This window comes from Aulonocara sp. 'chitande type north' Nkhata Bay, linkage group LG17 (genome assembly GCF_057382095.1).
Source record: "Aulonocara sp. 'chitande type north' Nkhata Bay isolate Kocher_YH1m ecotype deep benthic linkage group LG17, A_spYH_male_GT1.1, whole genome shotgun sequence".
NCBI lineage: Eukaryota > Metazoa > Chordata > Actinopteri > Cichliformes > Cichlidae > Aulonocara > Aulonocara sp. 'chitande type north' Nkhata Bay.
Window position 1 is genome coordinate 40,633,397 of NC_141360.1, and position 21,817 is coordinate 40,655,213.

The window sequence follows — 21,817 nt, forward strand, 5'->3', positions numbered from 1 at the left end:
GGGAATGAGGATCAGCACCTCCAAATCTGAGGCCATGGTTCTCAGCCGGAAAAGGGTGGAGTGCCCACTCCGGGTCGGGGATGAGTTCCTGCCCCAAGTGGAGGAGTTCAAGTATCTCGGGGTCTTGTTCGCGAGTGATGGGAGAAGGGAGCTGGAGATCGACAGACGGATTGGGGCTGCGGCTGCAGTAATGCGGACACTGCACCGGTCAGTCGTGGTGAAGAGGGAGCTGAGTGTAAAAGCGAAGCTCTCAATTTACCGGTCGATCTACGTCCCTACCCTCACCTATGGCCACGAGCTGTGGGTAGTGACCGAAAGAACGAGATCGCGGATACAAGCGGCGGAAATGAGCTTCCTCCGAAGGGTGGCTGGCCTCTCCCTTAGAGATAGGGTGAGAAGTTCGGCCATCCGGGAGGGGCTTAGAGTAGAGCAGCTGCTGCTCCACATCGAAAGGAGCCAGCTGAGGTGGTTCGGGCATCTGGCAAGGATGCCCCCTGGGCGCCTCCTGGGCGAGGTGTTCCAGGCATGTCCCACCGGGAGGAGGCCCCGGGGCAGACCCAGGACACGCTGGAGAGATTATATCTCTCGGCTGGCCTGGGAACGCCTTGGTATTCCCCCGGACAAGCTGGAGGAGGTGGCTGGGGAGAGGGAGGTCTGGACCTCTTTGCTTAGGCTGCTACCCCCGCGACCCGACCTCGGATAAGCGGATGAAGATGGATGGATGGATGGATTTTTAAATTAAACACTGGAACAAAAAACTTTTAAGTGTTCTTGTTTTTCTAGACATTTTTTCTTTCCTTTTTTTATTTTGTTATTTGCAGTTGCTCCACTTCCAGCTGCACAGGAAAAGTTTGGTCCTCTTCCTACAGATTCCTAATGAAAACAAGGCTTATATTTAACCAGTCCAGTTAACCCTCCTGGCTCCAGCTTTTTTCTAGTCAACTGAAAGGTTATATTTAAACACCAGCTTCAGGTCTTACTATTTTAATATCGCCCATTGCATGTTCCACAAGCCTTTTCTGTGCACGTAGTAAAAAAGACTCCTGTAAAAATGAACTAAGTGATTATATGACAAAAACAGACACCAGGAGCTCCTTTAGGCCCTCGGTCTGGGGTCTGCAGATCTAAGTAGTTTTTCTAGATGAGGGGGGAGGCAACTCCAGGCCTCGAGTGCCGGTGTCCTGCAGGTTTTAGATCGCACCCTGGGTTAACACACCTGAATCAAATGATTAGTTCATTACCAGGCCTCTGGAGAACTTCAAGAAATGCTGAGGAGTCATTTAGCCCTTTAAATCAGCTGTGATGGATCATGGACACATCTAAAACCTCCAGGACACCAGCACTCGAGGCCTAGAGTTGCCTACCCCTGTTCTAGCGGATCCCACTGCTTGAATAGGATTCCCGTCTCTTTCCGTGTAAATAACACATCCAGCTGTCTGCATGATGTCAAAGAAAATATGAGTCATTCAGCCAGAGGCATATTGAACCCCAATGAAAAGGACAAAAACATGTATCTAAATGGAAGCAGCGGTGTGGTGAACAACCACAATCTTTGCTATGGAATTGTAAAGACAGATGGATCCACTGTGTGTAAGGATACACCTCTGACATGCTCACCAGCTGGTGTCAAAATACCTGAAACTTCAACCTTCTTTCATTGCCCTAGGATCCACCTAAGTGGGTCAGCCCTCTGCAGACCCATCCAGGTGTGGACGGGGCCCAGAATGGGCATGGCGTCTGGTCATAGCCTCATACACAACAACTGTATACTCTTATACCCTTCTATCATGGCCACCATTGAGCTTTTTAGTCACTCTGTAGCTCTTCTGCAGGATCAGCACTCCCCACCTTAACCCCCAGCAAACTCCCATGAGTTTGCTGGGGGTTGTCCTTCACTGGTTTTTGATGGGCTCTCACCTCTGCAAACCACAAGACCTGTTCTTTTTGAGATGCTCTGATTGAGCTGTCTATCCATCACCAGTTACCTTGTTGTTTCCTTGTATGTTTTTCCTGTTACCAGCACATCAGTTTGACTGATGTACAGTGGCACATACAAGAAATTCCAGTTCTGCTTTCTTACGCACATTGTGGAGATTTTTTGGATTTTTGGCAATGCCTCCACAGACCGCAATGATCTCACGCTAAACAACGATAAACATTCAGCTACAGGCATAAGCTGGGTAAATACATACAGGGAGGAACGCTATAAGTTAATCTATAATGGTATAATCCAAATGTAATAATGTAAATGTGTACATACGTAAGATACCTAAATATGTTAAAAATATGCATGAATGTACAACCGCACTGCCAAAGAAATCGCAGCACTGTGTAAAATGTGACGTGCTGTTGTAATAGATGCAGAATGTGGTTTAGCATTGTCTTGCTGAAATATGCAACGCCTTCCCTGAGAAAGACATTGTCAGGATGTATGGTAACATATAAAACCTGTAGTACTGAAGCTGAACTTCCTGATATGCGAGCTGCAGATTCCAGAGTCACTAACGGCTGATCGAGACTTTTGTTGTGAATCTGTAAAGCTTGTGGAGACACTTACTTATGTGGCTGACACTGACACCAGCATTAATGGTTGTGTGTGTTATATGGTAATTACCTCATGGTCGTGTCCTGGTGTTCCACAGTACTGATTGGCAGATGAAGGGCTGATCTAAGGGCAAAAAATAAAGATGTTGTTTACACCTCAAATATTTCTGGAGCTGCAACCGTTTTATATGTAGTGGCAGCCATGACCGAAACAAATCAAATTCTGCAATTTTCTTTTCTTCTAAATCTTTGCTGTTGATCATTTATTGATCAAGGGACACAAATTTATTCTTCAAGCTACATTCATATAGTTTTATCAGTGTTCCTCCAAGAATTCAGGGACATTTGTGAATCCTTATATTGATGCTATGCTCATTATTCAATAATTGTTATTGTCTGACTGATAAACTCACAACTGGGGCAAAAAGCAGCTGGAAGTGGAGACGAGAAATCAACAGTATACTGAACAGGCCAATCAGAGTAGCAGTGGGCTGTCACATGATGTGTGACAGCCCACTGCTACTTTGCTATCTTTGCGCACATCAGGTTACAATATAAATTATGTTGTAGGGTTTCAGAGAGGTTTGCATTACGATGCACCTGTAAATTCTTCTACTATACACCCCCAGCAGAGACACTGGCTTTTGAACTGAGCGCTGACAACAAGAGGAGTTCCTCTCCTCTTTAGTCAGAAGGATGAAGTCTCACCACAGAGCAGTTTTTCTGTTCATTTTAAATGAGCTTTGGTCCAGATAAGTTGGCAGCAGATAGGATTTCTGGATCATGTTCACATGTGGCTTCTTCTTTAAATGACAGTCTTAAGCTGCATTAATGAGCTTAAGATGGCAGATGTTTCTTCTTAGTAACACTTGCTTTTCCAGGCTTTTGTTGCCCCAGTCCCAACTTTTTTTTTTTTTAAATTGTTGCAGCCTTCAAACTCAAACTGAGCTATTTTTTCTCCATGAAATAGGAAAATAGTTTCTGTTCTATTGTGAATAAAATATGGATCTATGAAATTTGGAAATTTGTGTTATTTCATTCTGTTTTTATTCACATTTCCCAGCATCCCAACTTTTCTGGAATTAAATCTTTATATCACAAAGTTGTATTATAAGCATAAAAACAGACAATACTCACCACAAATGGGTGTTGCACAAGAAAATGATTTTCTCGAGGGCACTGCCTTCTTACTTAAATGTAAAATTATTTTCAAAATACACTTATATTCAAGTATAATATTGAGGTAGACATCCATTCAATCAGTATATTAGTATTAAAAATGGGCAATTTATCCTTCATATTACACTAGTCCAAAAAACATATTCTGCTTTTTACTACCGTACCCTTAAACATTAACAGTTTACAAAGAAAACTAGTGGAAATATGTAGCCTATTAAAGGTGGCACATTTAAATATATTGAACCAAATAGTACTGTGTAAAGTAAGAATTCAACTCATTTCATATTAAAATGCTTTGACATTTACAGCACGTTACAGACATCAAAGGGAAATCTATTGCACGTAACAAAAACTTCTGACAGAAACTGAGAGTCGGTGCGCTGTGCTGCTGTCTGAGAGTAGGATGAGAGAGAAAGGAAGAGATGATGCCTCTGACCGGCCGTACCCTCGGCGTGGGTTGCGTAAGCACTAATGCATTCTGCAGCTCTAGAGCATGTGCGCATGGTTGTACTGGATGAGCCGGTCCCTGCGTGTCATCTGATGCTGTGGTGTGGTGCTCGTCTCTCCCGGCGATTGGCTGATACTGATCTTTCCATAGACCAATAATGAGGGCGCATCTTCAGAGTCATTTTAAGATTCATCTTAAAAAAAGAGAGAAGTAAGGCTCATGAAGATAATCATGTGTTAACATACGCCATGCATATCCAGGCGCATTTTATAATTTGCAAAAAAATTAAAATTTTTGAATAAAAAATATCATTAAATATTGAAAATAGGTGGCATTAATTTCTTGTGAGGTTAAATGCCCAAGTGAAGGTTTAATCCTGTGTGTGTGTTTTCGTGTAATTAGTCCGTGGAGGACATTTCTGTACTTTCCTCTTCCTCTCCTTGAACTGCCTCACCTCTCGAATGATGCAGGCGGGACTTCAGTGGAAATTTGCCTTAAGGAAATTCTTTCATTCATCAGTGACACCAATGGACATGAGTGAATAGTCATGAAACAACACGTCCGGCATATTTTTGTGTGTGATTAATAGCAGCTCACTGACATTCACACTGAGCTACGGATGGATGTGTACTGTAAATTCAGCTGTGACTCCACACCCTCATTAACCTCGGGGGAAACATGCAGTTCACGAGAGGTCGTGGACTCGTTCCCCATTACAGCTTTGTTTACATATTTTACACAAGTTCAGTGTGTGTCAACAGCGTTTATCTGCATCCCTCCCATCCCTTTGTTTTTAATGCAATTAGGTTGTGACTCATAAAACCATTAATACAGGACTGGTCTGTCAAGCTTAAGGTCGGAGCTCTGTAGTTTACCAGGTCACCTTTTTACTGCAAAGTCCTCATTTCTAAACTAAGTAGAGCAGTGAACTGGAGCCGAGTGAGGATTTTTAAAAAATCCAGTTGAATTGCAGTGGAATACAAATAGAAAAGTATGAAAGTAAAATGTAGCAGTTGTCAATTTGTCAAACAAAAGGAAAAAAACCTGATTTTCAGCTTATTCTTTTGTAGGTGGACATTTGTTATGTTATATTTACATGTCATAAATTGGCGTCGTTGGTAAACTTTAATGAAGACGAAAAGGAGCATGTGCAGTAGTTATAATAATGTAGGTTGCAGGATGTGGTGCATTTGAAGTGCGCGTTTCTGTCAGTGGAAAGTTATGAAGCTAAAGCCAAGCACAGGCTCAGCCGCGCTAGCTGTCAGGGCTCTGCAGTTTGTCCGATAGTAACCCCCCGCCCCCCTCGAGCCGGCATATCTGCGACGTGTACGCTCGAGGGTGGAGGAGGGAGGGGCAGATGAGCTCGTGCGCTCACTGCAACTTCCGCCCCCTCTGTGTCCATGTGCCCTGCGTAGCCTTGTATGGAAACCAGGTCCTGTGGTGTGAGCAGTTTGAACCAATCAGAATGGCGGTGCTGTGAGGGGGGCGGTGCGACCGGAGGAAACCGACAGGCCCCACCCTGGGTGGATTTCTTTTTTTTCAGGGTGGGTGGGACCCACGGAGCCGGTTGTGTGTTTGAAAATGAATGATCTGTTGCTTGAGTAGACAGTGGCCGGTTGGTGCGTGTTTAACGGCAAACTGAAGCCACGGCGTTAACGGAAAACACGAAGAAAAAGCGGAAGATTAAAGAAAAATCTAGTCACGAAGAAACAGACAACCAAACCGGAATAAGAATCAGCTTCCAGCAATGCAGTGTGAGTATTTGAGCCCTGTGTGGAGCTTTTCTGCTTTTGTTTTAAGCTGGGTTTCACGGCGACACATCAGGTTTGGCCAGAGACCGGTTGGTCACGATTTTTCCGTTAATAAAACCACCTGCGTGTGTGCGTGTTGCATTTACAGGCCTTAGATTGGACTCTGAATTATGATGTTTCGCCTTCAGATCTACAATTTCCTGGTTTATAATTTGAGTTTTTTATGTCTGGGTTCAGTGAAGCTTGTTTTAGACGTTAATAGGATAATACATGATAATAAATGTGTTACAGAAAAAAAGGTCTTAAATTTACGGCTTGGGTGTGTCTAGACAACCTGCTCAGACCTGGTCTCTTCCTAAAAGGGTGTAACCCACCCAGCAGATCCATCTGTATTTCTCCCTGTAATTTGGTTCACGTTTAAAATAGCCATTAACAAAAGTCTGCTTAGCATGCAAATAGATTAAGTTGGAAAAAATGTGCCCAGTGTACCGTGGGGTTTCTGAGGATGACGCCCAGTGCGCGCTGCGTGGAAGCAGCTGGATGGAAGCAGGAGGAGAGCATTCACTGATTTTTGGGAATTCACTGTATCTGACTTTCGTTCAGAGCAGCAGCACTGTGGCTTTAGGTGAAGTGAGGTGGCTGTTACTCTGGACAAACAGAAATGGAGCTCGAGTGAAGAAAAATTAAAATTTAGAGGGGGGGGGGGGGGGGGGGGGGGACTTTTGGTCTGTACAGTTTAAAAGGGGATTAACCCAAGTGAAGTTTGCAAGCATGGTGGTATTGTTTCGGGGAGAGTCCCTCATTTGGTTTTGGGGCAGACACTTTTTTGTTCAAGGAATAGGGGGGGGGGGGGGGGGGGGGGGTTGCTGCTGTTCCCTTTCTGAATGAAACAGCTGTTGCTATGCAGTACAATTCCCCCCCCCCCCCCTGAGTGGATGCAGCATTTTGCACAACTGTGCTGAATCCGTCAGATGATTCATCCTTGGCACTGGCTGTGCTGTCTTATGACAAGGAAACTTCATGAAAACAAAAGCATGCAGAATGGCTGTGCTTCATCAAGAGGAGCATCAGAGAGTCAGCAGAAAATGATGGTGCAGCTACTCTGATCATTGATTGGTTGGGTCTTTGGTTGTGACTTCTCAAACAGGTGCATTTGAATACGTCACCTCGGGCTATGGAAAGCTAAACTGTGGCACAGTCGTTTTATTAGCTGAGTGATTAAAAAATGTGCTCGGCAGCTCTGTAGAGCTGAAAGAACAAGTCCAGACCTTTTCTACTCAGTTAACGCCCTTTTTACTGCAAACAAATAAAAAAATAATGCAAGCATTTTCTTTGATATCTTACCCAAAATACTTCAACATGTAGACAGGAGTAGCTGGGGAATCCATCCACTGTTGTTCTGATTGGTAGACCGCCTGCTCTACTTCCTGGGCCACAGCTGCTCTGATAGTGTTGGGTACTGAATCTGTTTTAGATGGGAGTTTTTCACATCCTGAAAACAAGGTGAAAGCCATCCATGTTGCTGCTGTGGTGACAGAGGCCAAACCTGCTAAACATGTACAGGTCTCCATCACACACACTGAGTATTAGAAACATTGTTGTAAAGGAAGTAAAGCCATGGCTCAATCAGTCATTGATTGACGGGTTAATCTATATCAGGTAAGAGAATCAGAGGTTTCCGGCTTGTTTCTAAAGGATATGGGTTTGTGATTTTGGTGATTGAGAGATAATTAAATGGGAAATCCACATATTTCTCATGGGAGATTATCAGAAAACCACAGAAGAAAAATTATTGATTGGAAAAACTGAAAGTTTATCACAGCAGCCGGGGAAATGTATTCTTAGCCTGCTCATGGATCAATAACCTTGTTGACCACCGATGGATGTTTTCAAGGTGTTTTTGCTGCCAGATGAACAGCAGGGGGGGATTCATACCAGGCCTGTGTGACAGGCACGCGTCTCAGGGGTTTTTAATGTGATGAAAGCTCACTGGGTTTCTAAAGGCTATATTCAGCCTTCACATGTCCGTTTGCAGACTGGTAGGGTTGATGAGCGATTGAACCTCGAGATCAGCGTCACGCTCAGAATCCTCCCCATCACGTCACAAGAACGCAGCAGTGACTGAAATAAGAGGAGGGGAGGTGATTTTAAATATCTGCCCCCTGTCAGTCCCAGGCCTGCCTGCTTGCCTCCACCTTCAGCCACCCACAACTGCAACAGAGGAATCTGCAGCTGCACCGGAGGCGATGCGTCCACAGAGAGACCTTTAAACATCCTGATCAAATCCAAATCAAGCCCATGTTGCTCCTCAGGGACATGTTTTTGGCCAAATGTGATGAATTCTTCCAGTTTAGATGCAATTCATACATGAAATAATCCAGCTGACCTGTGTTTTATTCCACTATGGAAAGTTTAGGTTGGGAATATGTTTCAAATGTGTCACAAAAATTATTTTTGGCTCTCTGGAGCTTGTTTGTTTCTGTTTTTTCCCCCCCCCCATGGGCCCCAAAAGGTGAGAAATGATGTGCTGCTGCTAGAGCAGATAGATGAAGCTGCTGGTATGTGTTTTCAGCCCTCTTACATAAACAGATCAGTCCTGTGATTTACCAAAGAGGAAAGGGAGAGGAGGGGGTGTCCAGCTCGGCAACAGCAGTGGTTTGAATGATAGAGAGGTCTGACGTGGTTCCTGTGATGAACGAAATGGTGGGAAAGGCAGGAAAAGGGGAAGGGGGTGGTACGGTCGGCTTGGCATGTAAATCACAAGATCATTGAGAGAAGAGGGAACATGTCCCCAGGTGGGACACGCTCTAATGTCCCAGTTGGGGTTTCCACTTTCTTTCTGTTGTATCTTTCAAAATTATTTCACAATCATCACCAGTTTCCTTTGTTTTTCCCGTTTCTCTTCCACTCGACACCAGGAGGGTGGAGCAGTGTAAATATTCTTTATTGAGGTGTTTTGTTGACCAAGCGCAGCAGTCACAGTCAATTATTAGTAGAAAGACGGCGTTATCTGTAACGTGTGTTTGCTAGCCAGGCTCCATATGTTGCGTTATCATCCAGGCTTTTAACAGCTCATGAAGTCGGATCCAATCGAGCCGTTTCTTCTCGCTGTGCGATTGAGTGCGTCACAGGTCGCTCTCTGCACGTCCTGAGCAGAGATCGGCTTTTTTATGGTCGCAATGATCTCGGTGAGATTTCTAAGCAGCTGCATTTTATCTGATCACGAGACAGAAGTCGGGCAGGTTCGTGACACTTTGCAAGAACACTACAACTGCAAGGGTTAGAGTTAGGGTTACATGACCTAGTGCCCTACAGGACGCACGACTTCTGTGAGTACCGCCCACTGCTGGCTGTCACACGTTGGTGTCAGCTGAGCTGTGCGCTAATTAGACAAGGAAAGCCAGATGTTTCAGTATTTGCTCCTTTGGATCTTATTTCTTTGTCAGTTATGATTCTTTATAGTCTAAGATCTAAATAGCAAACTACTTAAATTATTTAGTTATTACAGCACAAATCCCCCAAATGCTCCACTCCTGGGATCCAGCTGGGGGGAGGGGTCTTTCTCTTGGAGCCTCTCAGTCATGTGTGTAACTGTTTCCTTGTTGTGACACCCTGACCATCCTCTGTTTCAGTAACTTTGTGCGAGTCCACCAGCATGTCAGGGGTGACGGAGCCTCCCAGAGAAGTCGGTTTCCTGGAGTCGCCCTGTGTTACAGTGGACAGCGCGGCCTCCCTCGATGACGGCATCGTGGACACAGCAAAGTACGTCAACACAAGTTACACGCCCCTAAAATAAGCCCCTCTTTGTTTGAATTGCCTACAGAGAGGTAGTGACGGTGTTTACACCAACAACAGTTGGGATGAGGGCATGATCTTTGCTCTCAGGATTCCCACCCTCTTCCACCTGCTGACCCACACGTAACTGTGTTTTTTTTTTCTCCTTCCTTTTTCTTTAGTGAGTCTTCAGAGGAAGAGTCCGCAGGGGAAAGGGAAGAGGAGACCGGCGCCCATGACGCAGCCACCAGCAGCACCAAGACTACAGAGGTCCCCGCGGAGCAGAGCTCAAACACACCAGCAGGTGAGTGCAGAGGGAGCGTGTTTACACTTTCTCGGGCGCTCCCGAGCATCCGGCGTTCACCAGGGCGGCGCTGGAAGAATTGCGATAAGCAGCATGCAGACGTACAATTAGACGACATCAGTTTCATTTTTAGGCTCAAGCATCCGTACAGATAGGTCGTGACCTCGGGTTTTATCCCATCTCTGTGCTCGCTGTAAATGCTGATGTTATCTTTTTTTTCTCCTTCCTGAGGAAGCAGAGCAAACAGACGTGAATGAACTCTGCGTTCTTCGGCAGAGCGAGCTCCACTTCCCTTTTCCTGCCTTTAAACGGTGACATTCTTTCCCGCCTCAGTGAGTGAGGAAAAACCCCGGCACACGCGTTGCTCCGCGATCTGTTTATAACCACGAAAGGGGAACTTTGCACTGTGACCCAAAGTTAATTGACATTCGTTATCATTCGTTTATAATGATTCTTAAAGAGGAACTCTTAACATGTAATAATAACTGCTGGTGGCTTTTTCATAATAGAGTATTTACAGCCCTGCTCTAAATGAATCGTAAATAGTCATAAACCCTCCGTGTGAGCTGTTCTGCTGCATATTCAAACATCCTGCTGGCAGTTTGTCTCTGAATGTGAGAGCAGAACATGGAGGCGGGGCTTCCCTGCAGAAACGATTACAAATCGATTGGTTTTGTTGTCAGAGTTTTGGTGCAAGTCCTTGGCCCCCTACGATAAGTGATAATCGGAGATTGTTGGCAAACAGACGATTTTATTTAAAGATTATCTGATCATAATTTTAACCAGGAAGTCCATCGGTACACTCGCATGGCGTGCTGGAAGTTGTATTTATATTTTATTATTTATAAAGCTTTTAAAATGATACCACTTTTTGTTTTTAAAGACTGTCATTTCTAGCCAACCTGAAGCGATTGCTAACTCTTGGCTGTCACTGTGACTCATGCCAGCTCTGTTACCATTGGCTGACACTAGTTTTGAACCCGTGTGACTTTGCAGATTTATCGTAGGCCTGCAGCTGGATGGTATCGCCATTAACACCTTAAATAAAGGGTGTTTGTCGCAGTTTTCAAGGACGGCAGATGCGTACAGATCTATTGCCGAGGCCCGCCTTCGATCGATTCTCTGACTGTTATTTGCACATCTTCCAGTGAGCGCCCAGCGCCCAGACTCCCTGTCGGTGCCGGCAGCAGAACCCCGTCTGTGGACGACGCAGCGCGATGGAGAGGTGAAGCTGAGGATGGAGGAGTCCGGTCTGGCCGCTGAACCCGCTTTGACGGTCAACCAGATGTTCGTCTCGACCGTGGAGCGCTACGGCGAATATACGGCTCTGTGCTGGAAGGAGGGCGACCAGCAGAAAAGCCTGAAATACAAAGATTACTACCAGACCTGCCGCACCGCTGCCAAGAGCTTCCTGAAGGTAGTTTTTCTTTTATTCTTTGGGTAACGCTGCAAAAGTTTCCATCTACGGTTGATTCGTTACTTTAAGGACATAAAATTAAGCTGAGTTCAGTTTTTGAGCAAGAATACCAAATGCTCAGAAACAGTGGCTCGTCTGTCAGACAGTGAAAGAGATTTTTGGCTGCTGTTGTCACCACAGCAGACGGCTCCGCAGATTTGATTTGGCTGACTTTTAAACGCCAAATGCACTTCCTGTTCAGCCAGAAGAAGAAAGATAAAGATGGCTATGGCCTTCCTGACCCGTGCGCTGCCTCACACAGGCAGCAACATAATATAACCAGCAGTAGCGAAGAGCTGGCGGGCACAGCTGTGCGCTACACGTGAGAGAATAACTGCAGACACTCTCTGGATCTGATTATCCCAACATTTCCTGGACGAAATCTTAGTGATGGCTCATAAAAAACGGATAAAAAGCAGATAAATCAATAAGAAGAAGAAGAATTACTGCTTTCAGCTCTGACACACAGTGTGGTGCCAAAACCTTTCTTTGCCCCCTCACCCCGAGCAGCTGGGCTTCCTCAGCATCAACACATTTCTGTTTCCAACAACAGTCCTCGAGTTCTTCGAGCCGTTTTAACGTCCGTTCGTCTTCGTGCCGAGTCTGTCTAGACAGCACGTGTCGCCGCACCAAAGGGTTGAAATGTCAGGCCAGACGGCGAGGTCTCAGCAGGACAGAGCGTGTCATTGTTTCACGTGAAACTCTGCAAAGTTAGACAGCAGGCTGACTCATTTCTACTGACACACACACAAACTCGGACGTTTCTCTCTGCGTCTCACACACACAAACCAACCTCGAATCCAACTCTTAGACCTGAACTTCGCCCTCGCTCACGATAAATAAAGCTCAGATAGTTTTTGTTTTGTGCTTCCCTAACACAGTCAGCTACACCTGATTATTATCTTTCAACAATGAATGAACGACTTGATGAATGCTGGCTGCAGCTGAATGTAATGCACAGCTAACCTCAGGTCCCACCTGCATCAGCTGGAAGACCTGACGGCTCAAACTGTCTCTGTGTTTCGTGAAAAGAACATCAGGCTAAATCTGGTGCATGTATTTGTCTGCACTCTAGTTTGTAACAAGCAGACCCTTCTGAGCTTTATCCTGTCAAATACAAAATACCCCGAAGTAATAACAAAAGGTAAATATTAAACAAGGGATTTGTAACAACAATCGCAACGATGGAAGTGAGACTTGTGCCAGATCTGCTGTGACTCTAAGTGCGCTCTGGCTTTTACAGCTCGGACTGGAGCGTTACCACGGCGTTGGGATCTTGGGCTTCAACTCCGTTGAGTGGTTCGTCGCAGACATCGGAGCCATTTTGGCGGGGTGAGTTTCATCGTCAGCCCTGAATATTTCCTTTACATGACCCTAATCCTCCTGCTCTCTGTATCTGTGGATATCTTATTACATGCTGATGTTTACGTGTGGCAGCGCGTTTGCTGGTGTGTCCTATGTGCCAGAGCAATACCGTCTTTTTGATGGATGGTTGAAACTATGCGTGTTCACTGGGGTGCTGCACTCAACTTCGATTCACTTTACAAGAGCTTGTGCTCATACATGCGATGATTCGATTCCTCTTCTGAACTGATCCGCTGTGGATCCAATTAGGGCTGGGCCATATCATCCCGTTCACGGTAATACCGGTGTAATGTGGGGCAACGACAAGAAAATGAAATATCACGATAAAATATGGGTAAAACGCGCATGCGCAGTGCCTTTGTTTTCATACGCACATGGTGAAAAAGGCGATGCAGAATGAGAAGAGCGAAAGTGGATCGTTGAATGAAACAGATGAGCCAGAACTGGTTTGTAAAAATGCTGCAGCTTCACTGGTGGAACTGGTTTAGCTTTCGTCCGTCAGATACACAACAAAGCACTATTTTTGGTAGCGCATGCTAGCGGGCCGTCGTTATTACCGTGTTGTTTGGAAAATACGGCGCACTTAAAATCATCCTTTGATTTGTCTGAAAGTCGACAGAGCCCCTTATAATCCCGTGTGCCTTATGTATGAACTCTGGTTGTGTTTACTGACCTCGAAACGATTTTATGTGCACGGCGCTCAAAAATCTGTTAAATGTTTCAGTACGACTTTGCTGAGCTACGAAGCCGCACCGCTTGATGGATTGTCGGAGCGTTACAGCTGTCGTCCGCAGGGATGATCTGATATCCTCGTGTCGGCGTTGCTCCCGCATCGTCATAATAAATGTTGTTCCAGGGTCAACATTGCAAGTGACCAATGTCTTTGTGTCTTTGAAAAATACCGCCTTCAAAAAATCTACTTCACTTGCGAGAAGAGAAACCGCTTCTGTCCGCCCATCCGGGAACTTGAATTCTTTGCATTTCAGGATACTTTTCTTTAATAAACGGTAAGCATTATACATATCGCCCTTACAGAGGCGGTTTCTCTTCTCGCAAGTGAAGTAGATTTTTTGAAGGCGTTTGCTTTTTTCGAGGTCGCGGATGACGTCAGGAGAAGGTGATTGGTCACTTGCAATGTTGAACCTGGAACAGCATTATTTATGATGACGAGGGAGGAGCCTGGCGGAGTGATACGTACTGTGCTTCAACATAATGTTACCGTATTGTGTGTGTATAATCTCTTTTTAAGTGTTGTGGATGTTATACATGGTTATGCTGAGGATATGTCGGCCAGTTTCCACTGGAAACGCCTTTTGGTTAAACTGTCAGCGAGGATTTTGCATTTGCACTGTTAAATTTTTATATTTATTTTAATGCACATAAAAAACAGCTGCTTGTTTAAGTGAAAATACATTGATGTTTTTTTTCACTAATAAAGTTGTGGAGTTGTAAAGTATTTTGTCTAGTGTCAATTATATCGTCAGTTATATCTTATCGCAAATTTTGAAATCTATATCGCGATAACTATTTTTGGTCATATCGCCCTGCTCTAGATCCAATCAGTGCATTTTCCTGATAATGCTAATGTGCTTTTTAAGGCTTATTTATCCATCTGTGTTGTGTTTGTACTCTGTGTCTGTGCACTGATCACATAACAGCAATCACAAGCTTCTCAGCTTTGCTGCATAAGTATTCACTATGAATGAACCCATGCTTGTTATCCAACACACTAAAAAGAGTGCAAGAAATTCCAAGAAACTGAGACCCTTGAGCCAAAGTAAGAGTCTAAAGGCACTGATTGGCTGAGGCCAGATGTACCCCGGCTCAGCTGCTGACATCACCAAACATCTGTTATGCTGAACCGGGTCTTTTCACGCCGATTCTGGTGACATTTTCATGTTTGCTTTGATTCTTAAAAGTCTTAAATCTGTTTATAGAGAAGCTCATTCTTTCCACGCACTCTGATACCGATACTGTGCATGCTTAAACGCCGCTCCCTGCGTAATGATCACAACAAAAGGTCAGCTGGAATGTCAACAAACCGGTCGTGATGAATGCAATCAGGTCATGTTTGGAAACTTCAGTTTAAGGCTCAGATTTCCACACCGAAGCAAAACATTTGAATCGCATCCTGCATCATATCTCACTGTCTTTTAGAGCGGGAGCTAGGTATTCTAGTAAAACAGTGCTGTCATAGGTCAGGTGGGTTCTGTTGACCCATTTTCATCAGATTGTTAAGAAAAAGACAGACGGGGAGGACTGGTTCTCCTGTGGTAACATCGGGATGTCGTCAGGTGATCTGAATTTTCGGGCATCTGCAGCTCAGTCAGAGCAAACATTTAACATGTTGCTGCTTTGTTGAAATGCAGGGTTAAAGTGATTTGCTTTTCATTTGCATGTTGCATGTTCTCCACCCACTGTTGGGAGCAGCCCTGCGCTTCATTTTGATGAACATAGTTTCGTTTTTTACGTATGAAAAGTGCCACGAAAATAACTTCAGTCTGCCGCTGATTCAGGTCAGGTCAGTTTTATTTACAGCGACAGGCGTCCTGTAGATGTCAGTCAAGTCACACTTTCAGCAAATAACTGCGAGACTACTGATTTTCTCCTTTTTGCAGCCATTAAAATGAATGTTTAATTGCATTCTGTGTGATAACAAATTGTCTTAAAAGTCTTAAATGTACCTTGGTGAAAGCTCTCACTTGATTGGCTGACTTATACCTTTGGTCAGCAGCTGCACAGATGCAACACAAACCTGATTCATGTGCTGATGCATTTCTGATACATTTCCACCAAGAGCGCTCAATTCATCCGTCGTATGACTTGAATGCAACTCGGCGCTTCTGATTCACCTGCAAGCTTTTGTTTCCATGGCGACTGGAAGTAAATGAACAATATCTATATTGACTTATCAAATGCATATCTGCAAATGGAAGGCCTCTTAATCAACATGACTGGATATTGATTCGATTGGAACAATATAGAGAAGTAAATGGCTCTATAGCTGACTGTGTGACGTGTCTCTGTCTCACAGTGGGTTTGCTGTGGGCATCTACACCACCAACTCTCCTGAGGCGTGCCAGTATGTAGCAGAAAACTCCAAGGCCAATATCATCGTGGTGGAGAACCACAAACAGCTGCAGAAGATCCTTCAGGTAAGATGAGAGTGAGTTACACGTGGATGTGGAGCAACACGCTGAACAGATTTCAGGCACAGCTGAACAAAAAAACATAATAATAATATGTGCGTTTATTAAACCAAGCTGTAAAAGTAGTAACTTATACTGAAGGAATCCCACGAGTGGATTTACTGATCGTCTTCACATCCGTCCACAGATCGAAGACCAGCTGCCACACTTGAAAGCCATCGTCCAGTACAAAGACGAACTAAAAGAGAAGAGACCAAACCTGTACACGGTAAGCGCACACTCCCATGCATAAAAAGAAGCTGCTGAGCACAAGAGGCACGATCGAAGTGTTTTTATTTTTCTTTGCGTGCCACAGTGGGCCGAGTTCTTGGAGCTTGGACGCGACGAGCCCGACGCTCCCCTCGATGCCATCATCGCCAGCCAGAAGCCCAACCAGTGCTGCTCGCTCATTTACACCTCAGGGACCACGGGCCAGCCCAAAGGAGTCATGCTCAGCCACGACAACGTAAGCTCCACCCATCCTCACATCCTCAGGAGCTTTGTGAGGCAATGTGCCTCTAATCAGTTTATTAGTATTGATCTACTGTTACAGTAAAGGTGTGAAACACTTGTGCGCCCACAACAATCACAGCACCTCATCTTTACTCTCTCAGCTAACCTGGACCGCTTACTCCACCGCCAAGCATGTGAGTCTCACCGCGGCCTCCCAGGCTCAGGAGGTGGTGGTCAGCTACCTGCCTCTGAGCCACATCGCGGCCCAGATGGTCGACATCTGGATCGCCATGAAGATCGGAGGGGTGACTTACTTCGCTCAGCCCGACGCCCTGAAGGTGAGACACACACCACAAACGGACAACACAAACACGCCGGCGCCCGAAATAAACGCTCATCAGCCCGTTTAATAGGTTCACCTGCACAGTACGGTCAATATAACAGGCCTGCTGTACGGTCATGGTTCTTTGTGGCTGCTATAGAACAAGAACCAAGTGTCTGATTACAAATACCCATCAGTAATTTAAATGATGTAAAATTAAGTAACCCCCCCTCCCCCGTTGATCACCCTCACATTTGCACTACAGCAATTTTAGCCTGTAACAGAAAAGTAGCATAGCGCCCCCCTCTGGTTCCTCACGTGGCTCTGTAGTCCGTCTGTTACACAAACGGCTTCTGTTTCTTTCACACTTCCTCTTTTTGTGTAAGTTGTGAAAATGTGTGATTTTTATTTGTATTTTCCTGTTTTTTTACAGGGTTCGCTGGTAGACACTTTGAAGGAGGCGCGTCCGACGGCCTTCATGGGCGTCCCACGTGTCTGGGAGAAGATGCAGGAGAAGATGAAAGCTGTTGGAGCAAAGTCTTCCACCGTGCGAAGGAAAGTGGCTGCCTGGGCCAAAGACGTGGGTCTGCGGACCAATCTGAGCAAGCTCAACCAGTAAGTATATGTTTTTGTTTTTTTTAAGAAGGGGCTGAGTCGTTTCCTCAGAGGTGGGAGGTTCCTGTTTCAGTTTGCTGAAATGTTCTTGTGGAACATCACCGCAGATGCAGGATTGTTGTTGAAACAACTATTTATTTATTTCCATCAGCTGGGATAGCCTTCCACCTCACGCTGCGTTCTCTTTCACTCTTTCTCCCCAGGAATTCGGCACCAGGCAGCGCTCCGGTCAGCTATCACGTAGCCAAAAAGCTTGTGTTCAAAAAGGTGCGTAAGGCCCTGGGCCTGGACCGCTGCACCAAGTGCTACACAGGCGCCGCCCCCATCACCAAAGACACCCTGGAGTTCTTCCTCAGCCTCAACATTCCTCTTTGCGAACTGTACGGCATGAGCGAGAGCAGCGGCCCTCACACCATCTCCCGCCACGATGCCTTCAAGCTCACCAGGTACATTTTTCTCTTTGCATTGGTTTGACGGCTTGCAGGGAACGACTGATACTCGCTGGTGAGTTACACGACTGCTCTCTTGCAGCTGCGGTATCGAGCTCCCAGGGTGCAAAACAAAGCTGCACAACAAAGACGAGGAGGGAAACGGCGAGATCTGCTTCTGGGGACGCCACGTCTTTATGGGTTACCTCAATATGCCCGACAAGACAGAGGAGGCGCTGGACGCGGAGGGCTGGCTGCACTCGGGTGACCTGGGCAAGCAAGACGAGAACGGGTTCCTCTTCATCACCGGGCGGATTAAAGGTACTGCCTGAGCTAAATCGCACTCTGCTGGAACTGTACCAGATTTCTATTTATCTATTTAAATGAAGAGCATCAGTTCTGCTTTCAGTCTTATATCCTGTTACAGGCCGATTGCTTCAGGTTTGTTCTTCTCTTCGCTCACAGAGCTGATCATCACAGCCGGCGGCGAGAACATCCCTCCCGTCCCCATAGAGGATGCGGTGAAGGAGGCCGTGCCGCTGATTAGCAACGCCATGCTGGTCGGAGACAAGAGGAAGTTTCTGTCCATGCTGCTCACCATCAAGGTAAAGATTCAGACAGTGAGAACAGGGGAGGAGTGAGGGGGGTGTCAGAAGCTCACTGCATCAGTGCATCTGCTTTAACAGATAGTGAGGAAAGGAGCACTGACACCTGGTGGTCACTTTGAGAAACTACACAGTTGGGATTTTCAGAATCGTGCTGTTTTGGTTACTGATTTTTTTCCTCACCCTCCAGTGCCAAGTGAACCCAGACACGGGCGATCCACAGGACGAGCTGACGCCAGAAGCTGTGGAGTTGTGCAGGCAGCTGGGCAGCAAGGCCACGCGCGTCTCCGAGATCTCAGGCGGACGAGACCCTGCGGTCAACGCTGCCATCCAGGAGGGCATCAAAAGAGTCAACGAGAAGTCCACCTCCAACGCTCAGCGCATTCAGAAGTGGGTCGTCCTGGATCGAGACTTCTCTGTCGGCGGAGGAGAGCTGGGTGAGCGAATGCGCGGTTTATTTTATTAGACAACGGCTTTGAAACGACATTTAATAAGATGCACGATGATGATGTTTTCACATCCATTTGTAGTCACAGTTACTCACATTTGGGTATTTCCTGCCTTTTTGGAGCTAAAACACATGTGATATTGAGTACGGTAGCTCAAATAAGTGCGTTACAGAGAAACATAAGTTGCAGCAGGCCGGGAGGATGTATGTGGTGATGCGCTGGTACGGCTCAGGCTGCAGTCACTCTACACCTCGCAGGAGTTAAACAGCACGAATCCTCTTTGCTCTTCCCGCAGGCCCCACCATGAAGCTGAAGCGGCCGGTGGTGATGAAGATGTACAAGGAGCAGATCGATAACTGTTACAAGGACGTGGCGTCTCCAGCAACCCCCGACAACCCGCTGCCACCCAAATAGACCTGCTGGGACCATTTGCATCATTCAGTCCACTGCTGGGTTCCTCCTGTATTTACATTTTTTTTTTATTTTTTGTTTTACTGCCTTAAGTCACGCTCAGTCTGTCTCAGTTTACATTTATGATTGTTGTACAGAACAGAAGCCAAATGAGGTTAAATTGAGCTTATTTATTTGTATTTCTGGAAGGACCAGTGACGTGTGATCGATGAAGTAGCAGCAGCTTTACGTAAGGAGCTGCGACGCGAACTGGAATACTTGATAACAACAGGATGTTTTGGGGGTTTTTATGACTAATTTGTGTGTATTTATTTTCACTTTACCAAAGTTTCTGTTTACCAAATGAGCATCGGATGGAGTGAAATCCCACAATCACACGTTCACATGTGCTTGGTGTTTCTCTCGTCTTTGATTTCGCTCCTTTTTGTTGTTTTTTGTTTTCTAAATGTCAAAAATGTTCTGCTGTTGAATTTAAGCTATCGTTCTCAGTATGTCATGAAGCCATATCTGTTGCATTTTGGTGTCTGTCAGGTATTTTGATTTGTGACCTTTTTTTTGTAATACTGTAAATATGTTTTACCTCCTCGTTTCTTTTTCCCAGCCATTCGGTCGCGTCAGGAATACGTTTATTTTGCACTCACATGGAGATGAAGTAAATTGTACATAAGTTATAGGACTGTATTGTCAGTTTATAGCAAATCTTATCAGCTGCTAGCGGCCTGTCGCCACAGCGACATTTTGAGATCGCCTACCATCGGCCTCGTCTGCGATGTGACACAAATTTGAAAGCAGCTCTTGCACTCCAAAACAGGTCATCTTGTATATCTTGTAAGATTAGTATATAGCAGGCGTGTGTGGCGCACTCCCAGCAGAGCCAAACTGAGCCTTGTGGTTCATTTATGTTAAATTTTGGGGTTTGTGTGTTTTGTTTTAAGGATGAAAAACAAAGGGAGGAAATGACGGTGATTCAGGGGGGTCGGGGTGAGTGAGGATGGGCTGATGGAACACCAAATGGCCTTTTTAGTTTAATCCGTTGCCTAAAAAGGTTAAAAGAATGCACTTGCATTGTGAGACTGAGCAAACGGTTCAGTGAGGGCTCACAACACCCCTGACAGAAACCTGGATCTGCCTGAACCTAACAGCTGTTTAGTCTTAAAGAAGTCTGGGTTGAAAGAACAGCAGCAGGAGAGTGAAGCAGGCCTGCTTGTAACGACGAAAATGTGAATGTGTGTCTGATCAGTTGTGGAATAAATTGGAACTCATTACGCTACTTTGTGAAACTTGTCCTTTGTTTTGTTTTTGTAAATGTAACGCGGAGGGATTTAAATGCACAGAGTAACAAATAACAGTCGGTGCAGACAGCGCACGGTGCAGACAGCAGGCGGGGCTCTGATGATGATGATGCAACCTCACAATCAGAACAGACTCAGGTGTAAAAAAGAAAGGAGAGCCGACGGCCTCGTTAAATACGTGGCACATGTGAACCGTTTCTATGCTATTCGGTGTGCCGACAACCATAAATAGGCTGCTCGATAATATTTCCTCCACTTCTGTGAGATCGTCTCTCACATCTCGTATTTGTGGCCACAAAACCCACGAGCTTCTAATGCTAAGCGGAAACGCGGGGAGAGAAAAACCGACGTGCTGCAAGTTTCATTCTTGCAGTGGTAGCAGTTTGTCATAGATGCTATTACTAAAAATCAACCTGCAGCACAGGATGGTTCGCTTTTGCAGAGGCCGATCTCTTAGGTTTGGATTCTGTAGTTCGCAGACGTTCTGTTTCTTATTTCCTCTGATGCTTTTCGCATCATGAAGCTTCTGTCAGCAGGTGCACGCAGCCGAAGAGCCTTACCGCACTCGGCTCAGGAGGCTGCGTTGCCATGGTAAACAAAACTGAACGGCAGAGAATCTCCAAGGCGACAGCTGCGATATTCGTGCAACCACGGAGTTTATTCAGTTACTTCATAAGCAAGTGAGGGACTTTGTATAAGAACGGCTGTAATTCCTAAACATTTAATACAAAATTTATGAAAAAATAAAGCTGAAAGTCTGCGCTTCACGTTGACTTGTAAAAAGGAAAGAGTAAAAAAAAAATTGACCCAACTCTGTTTCTTCCGTTTCACTGAAAATCCTGAACATTTATATTGTAAGTGAACTAGAACTGTGCCACCACGTGATCCAGCTCCATTATTTGTCTTATCTGACAATGTAAATGTACTGAACAGTAGTAATGAACACATGCACACATTCATATTTAGTTTCGCAGCTGTGACACTTTGCAGGATTGGCCACAGTAGTGCTGAATTATCACAAATAACAGGATTTTTACGCAAACTGTGCTCATGCGTCTCATCAGCTGGATAAAAGGGCGGAGGTTATCTGCACACAGTGTCTTTACCACGTGGTCACTGTTAGCTATCGTGGGTCCAAATTGAATTGTGATACTAAAACTTTTACAATATCACAAATATTCGATTCTTTTTTCTTCTAAAGGATAAAATCACTGTTTTCCATTAACTTAACAA

At 45.3% G+C, this 21,817-nt stretch overlaps 1 protein-coding gene across 1 annotated transcript; it reads left to right on the plus strand.

Annotated features, from left to right (window-relative positions):
- The first annotated feature begins 5,573 nt into the window (after positions 1-5,573).
- Positions 5,574-20,573, plus strand: acsbg2 (acyl-CoA synthetase bubblegum family member 2). Its single transcript, XM_086268975.1, has 15 exons — positions 5,574-5,925; positions 9,555-9,684; positions 9,879-10,000; positions 11,149-11,417; positions 12,700-12,788; positions 15,856-15,976; positions 16,158-16,238; positions 16,326-16,475; positions 16,624-16,800; positions 17,218-17,399; positions 17,603-17,845; positions 17,931-18,148; positions 18,293-18,432; positions 18,623-18,869; positions 19,177-20,573. The coding sequence occupies exons 1-15, from the start codon at positions 5,919-5,921 to the stop codon at positions 19,293-19,295; spliced, it is 2,295 nt and encodes a 764-aa protein (XP_086125101.1). The 5' UTR covers positions 5,574-5,918; the 3' UTR covers positions 19,296-20,573.
- The last annotated feature ends 1,244 nt before the right edge of the window (positions 20,574-21,817 follow it).

Coding starts and splice junctions, on each gene's coding strand:
- acsbg2 (XM_086268975.1), top strand. Junction 18,433..18,622: donor CCATGCTGCTCACCATCAAG/GTAAAGATTCAG, acceptor CTCACCCTCCAG/TGCCAAGTGAACCCAGACAC. Junction 18,870..19,176: donor TGTCGGCGGAGGAGAGCTGG/GTGAGCGAATGC, acceptor CTCTTCCCGCAG/GCCCCACCATGAAGCTGAAG.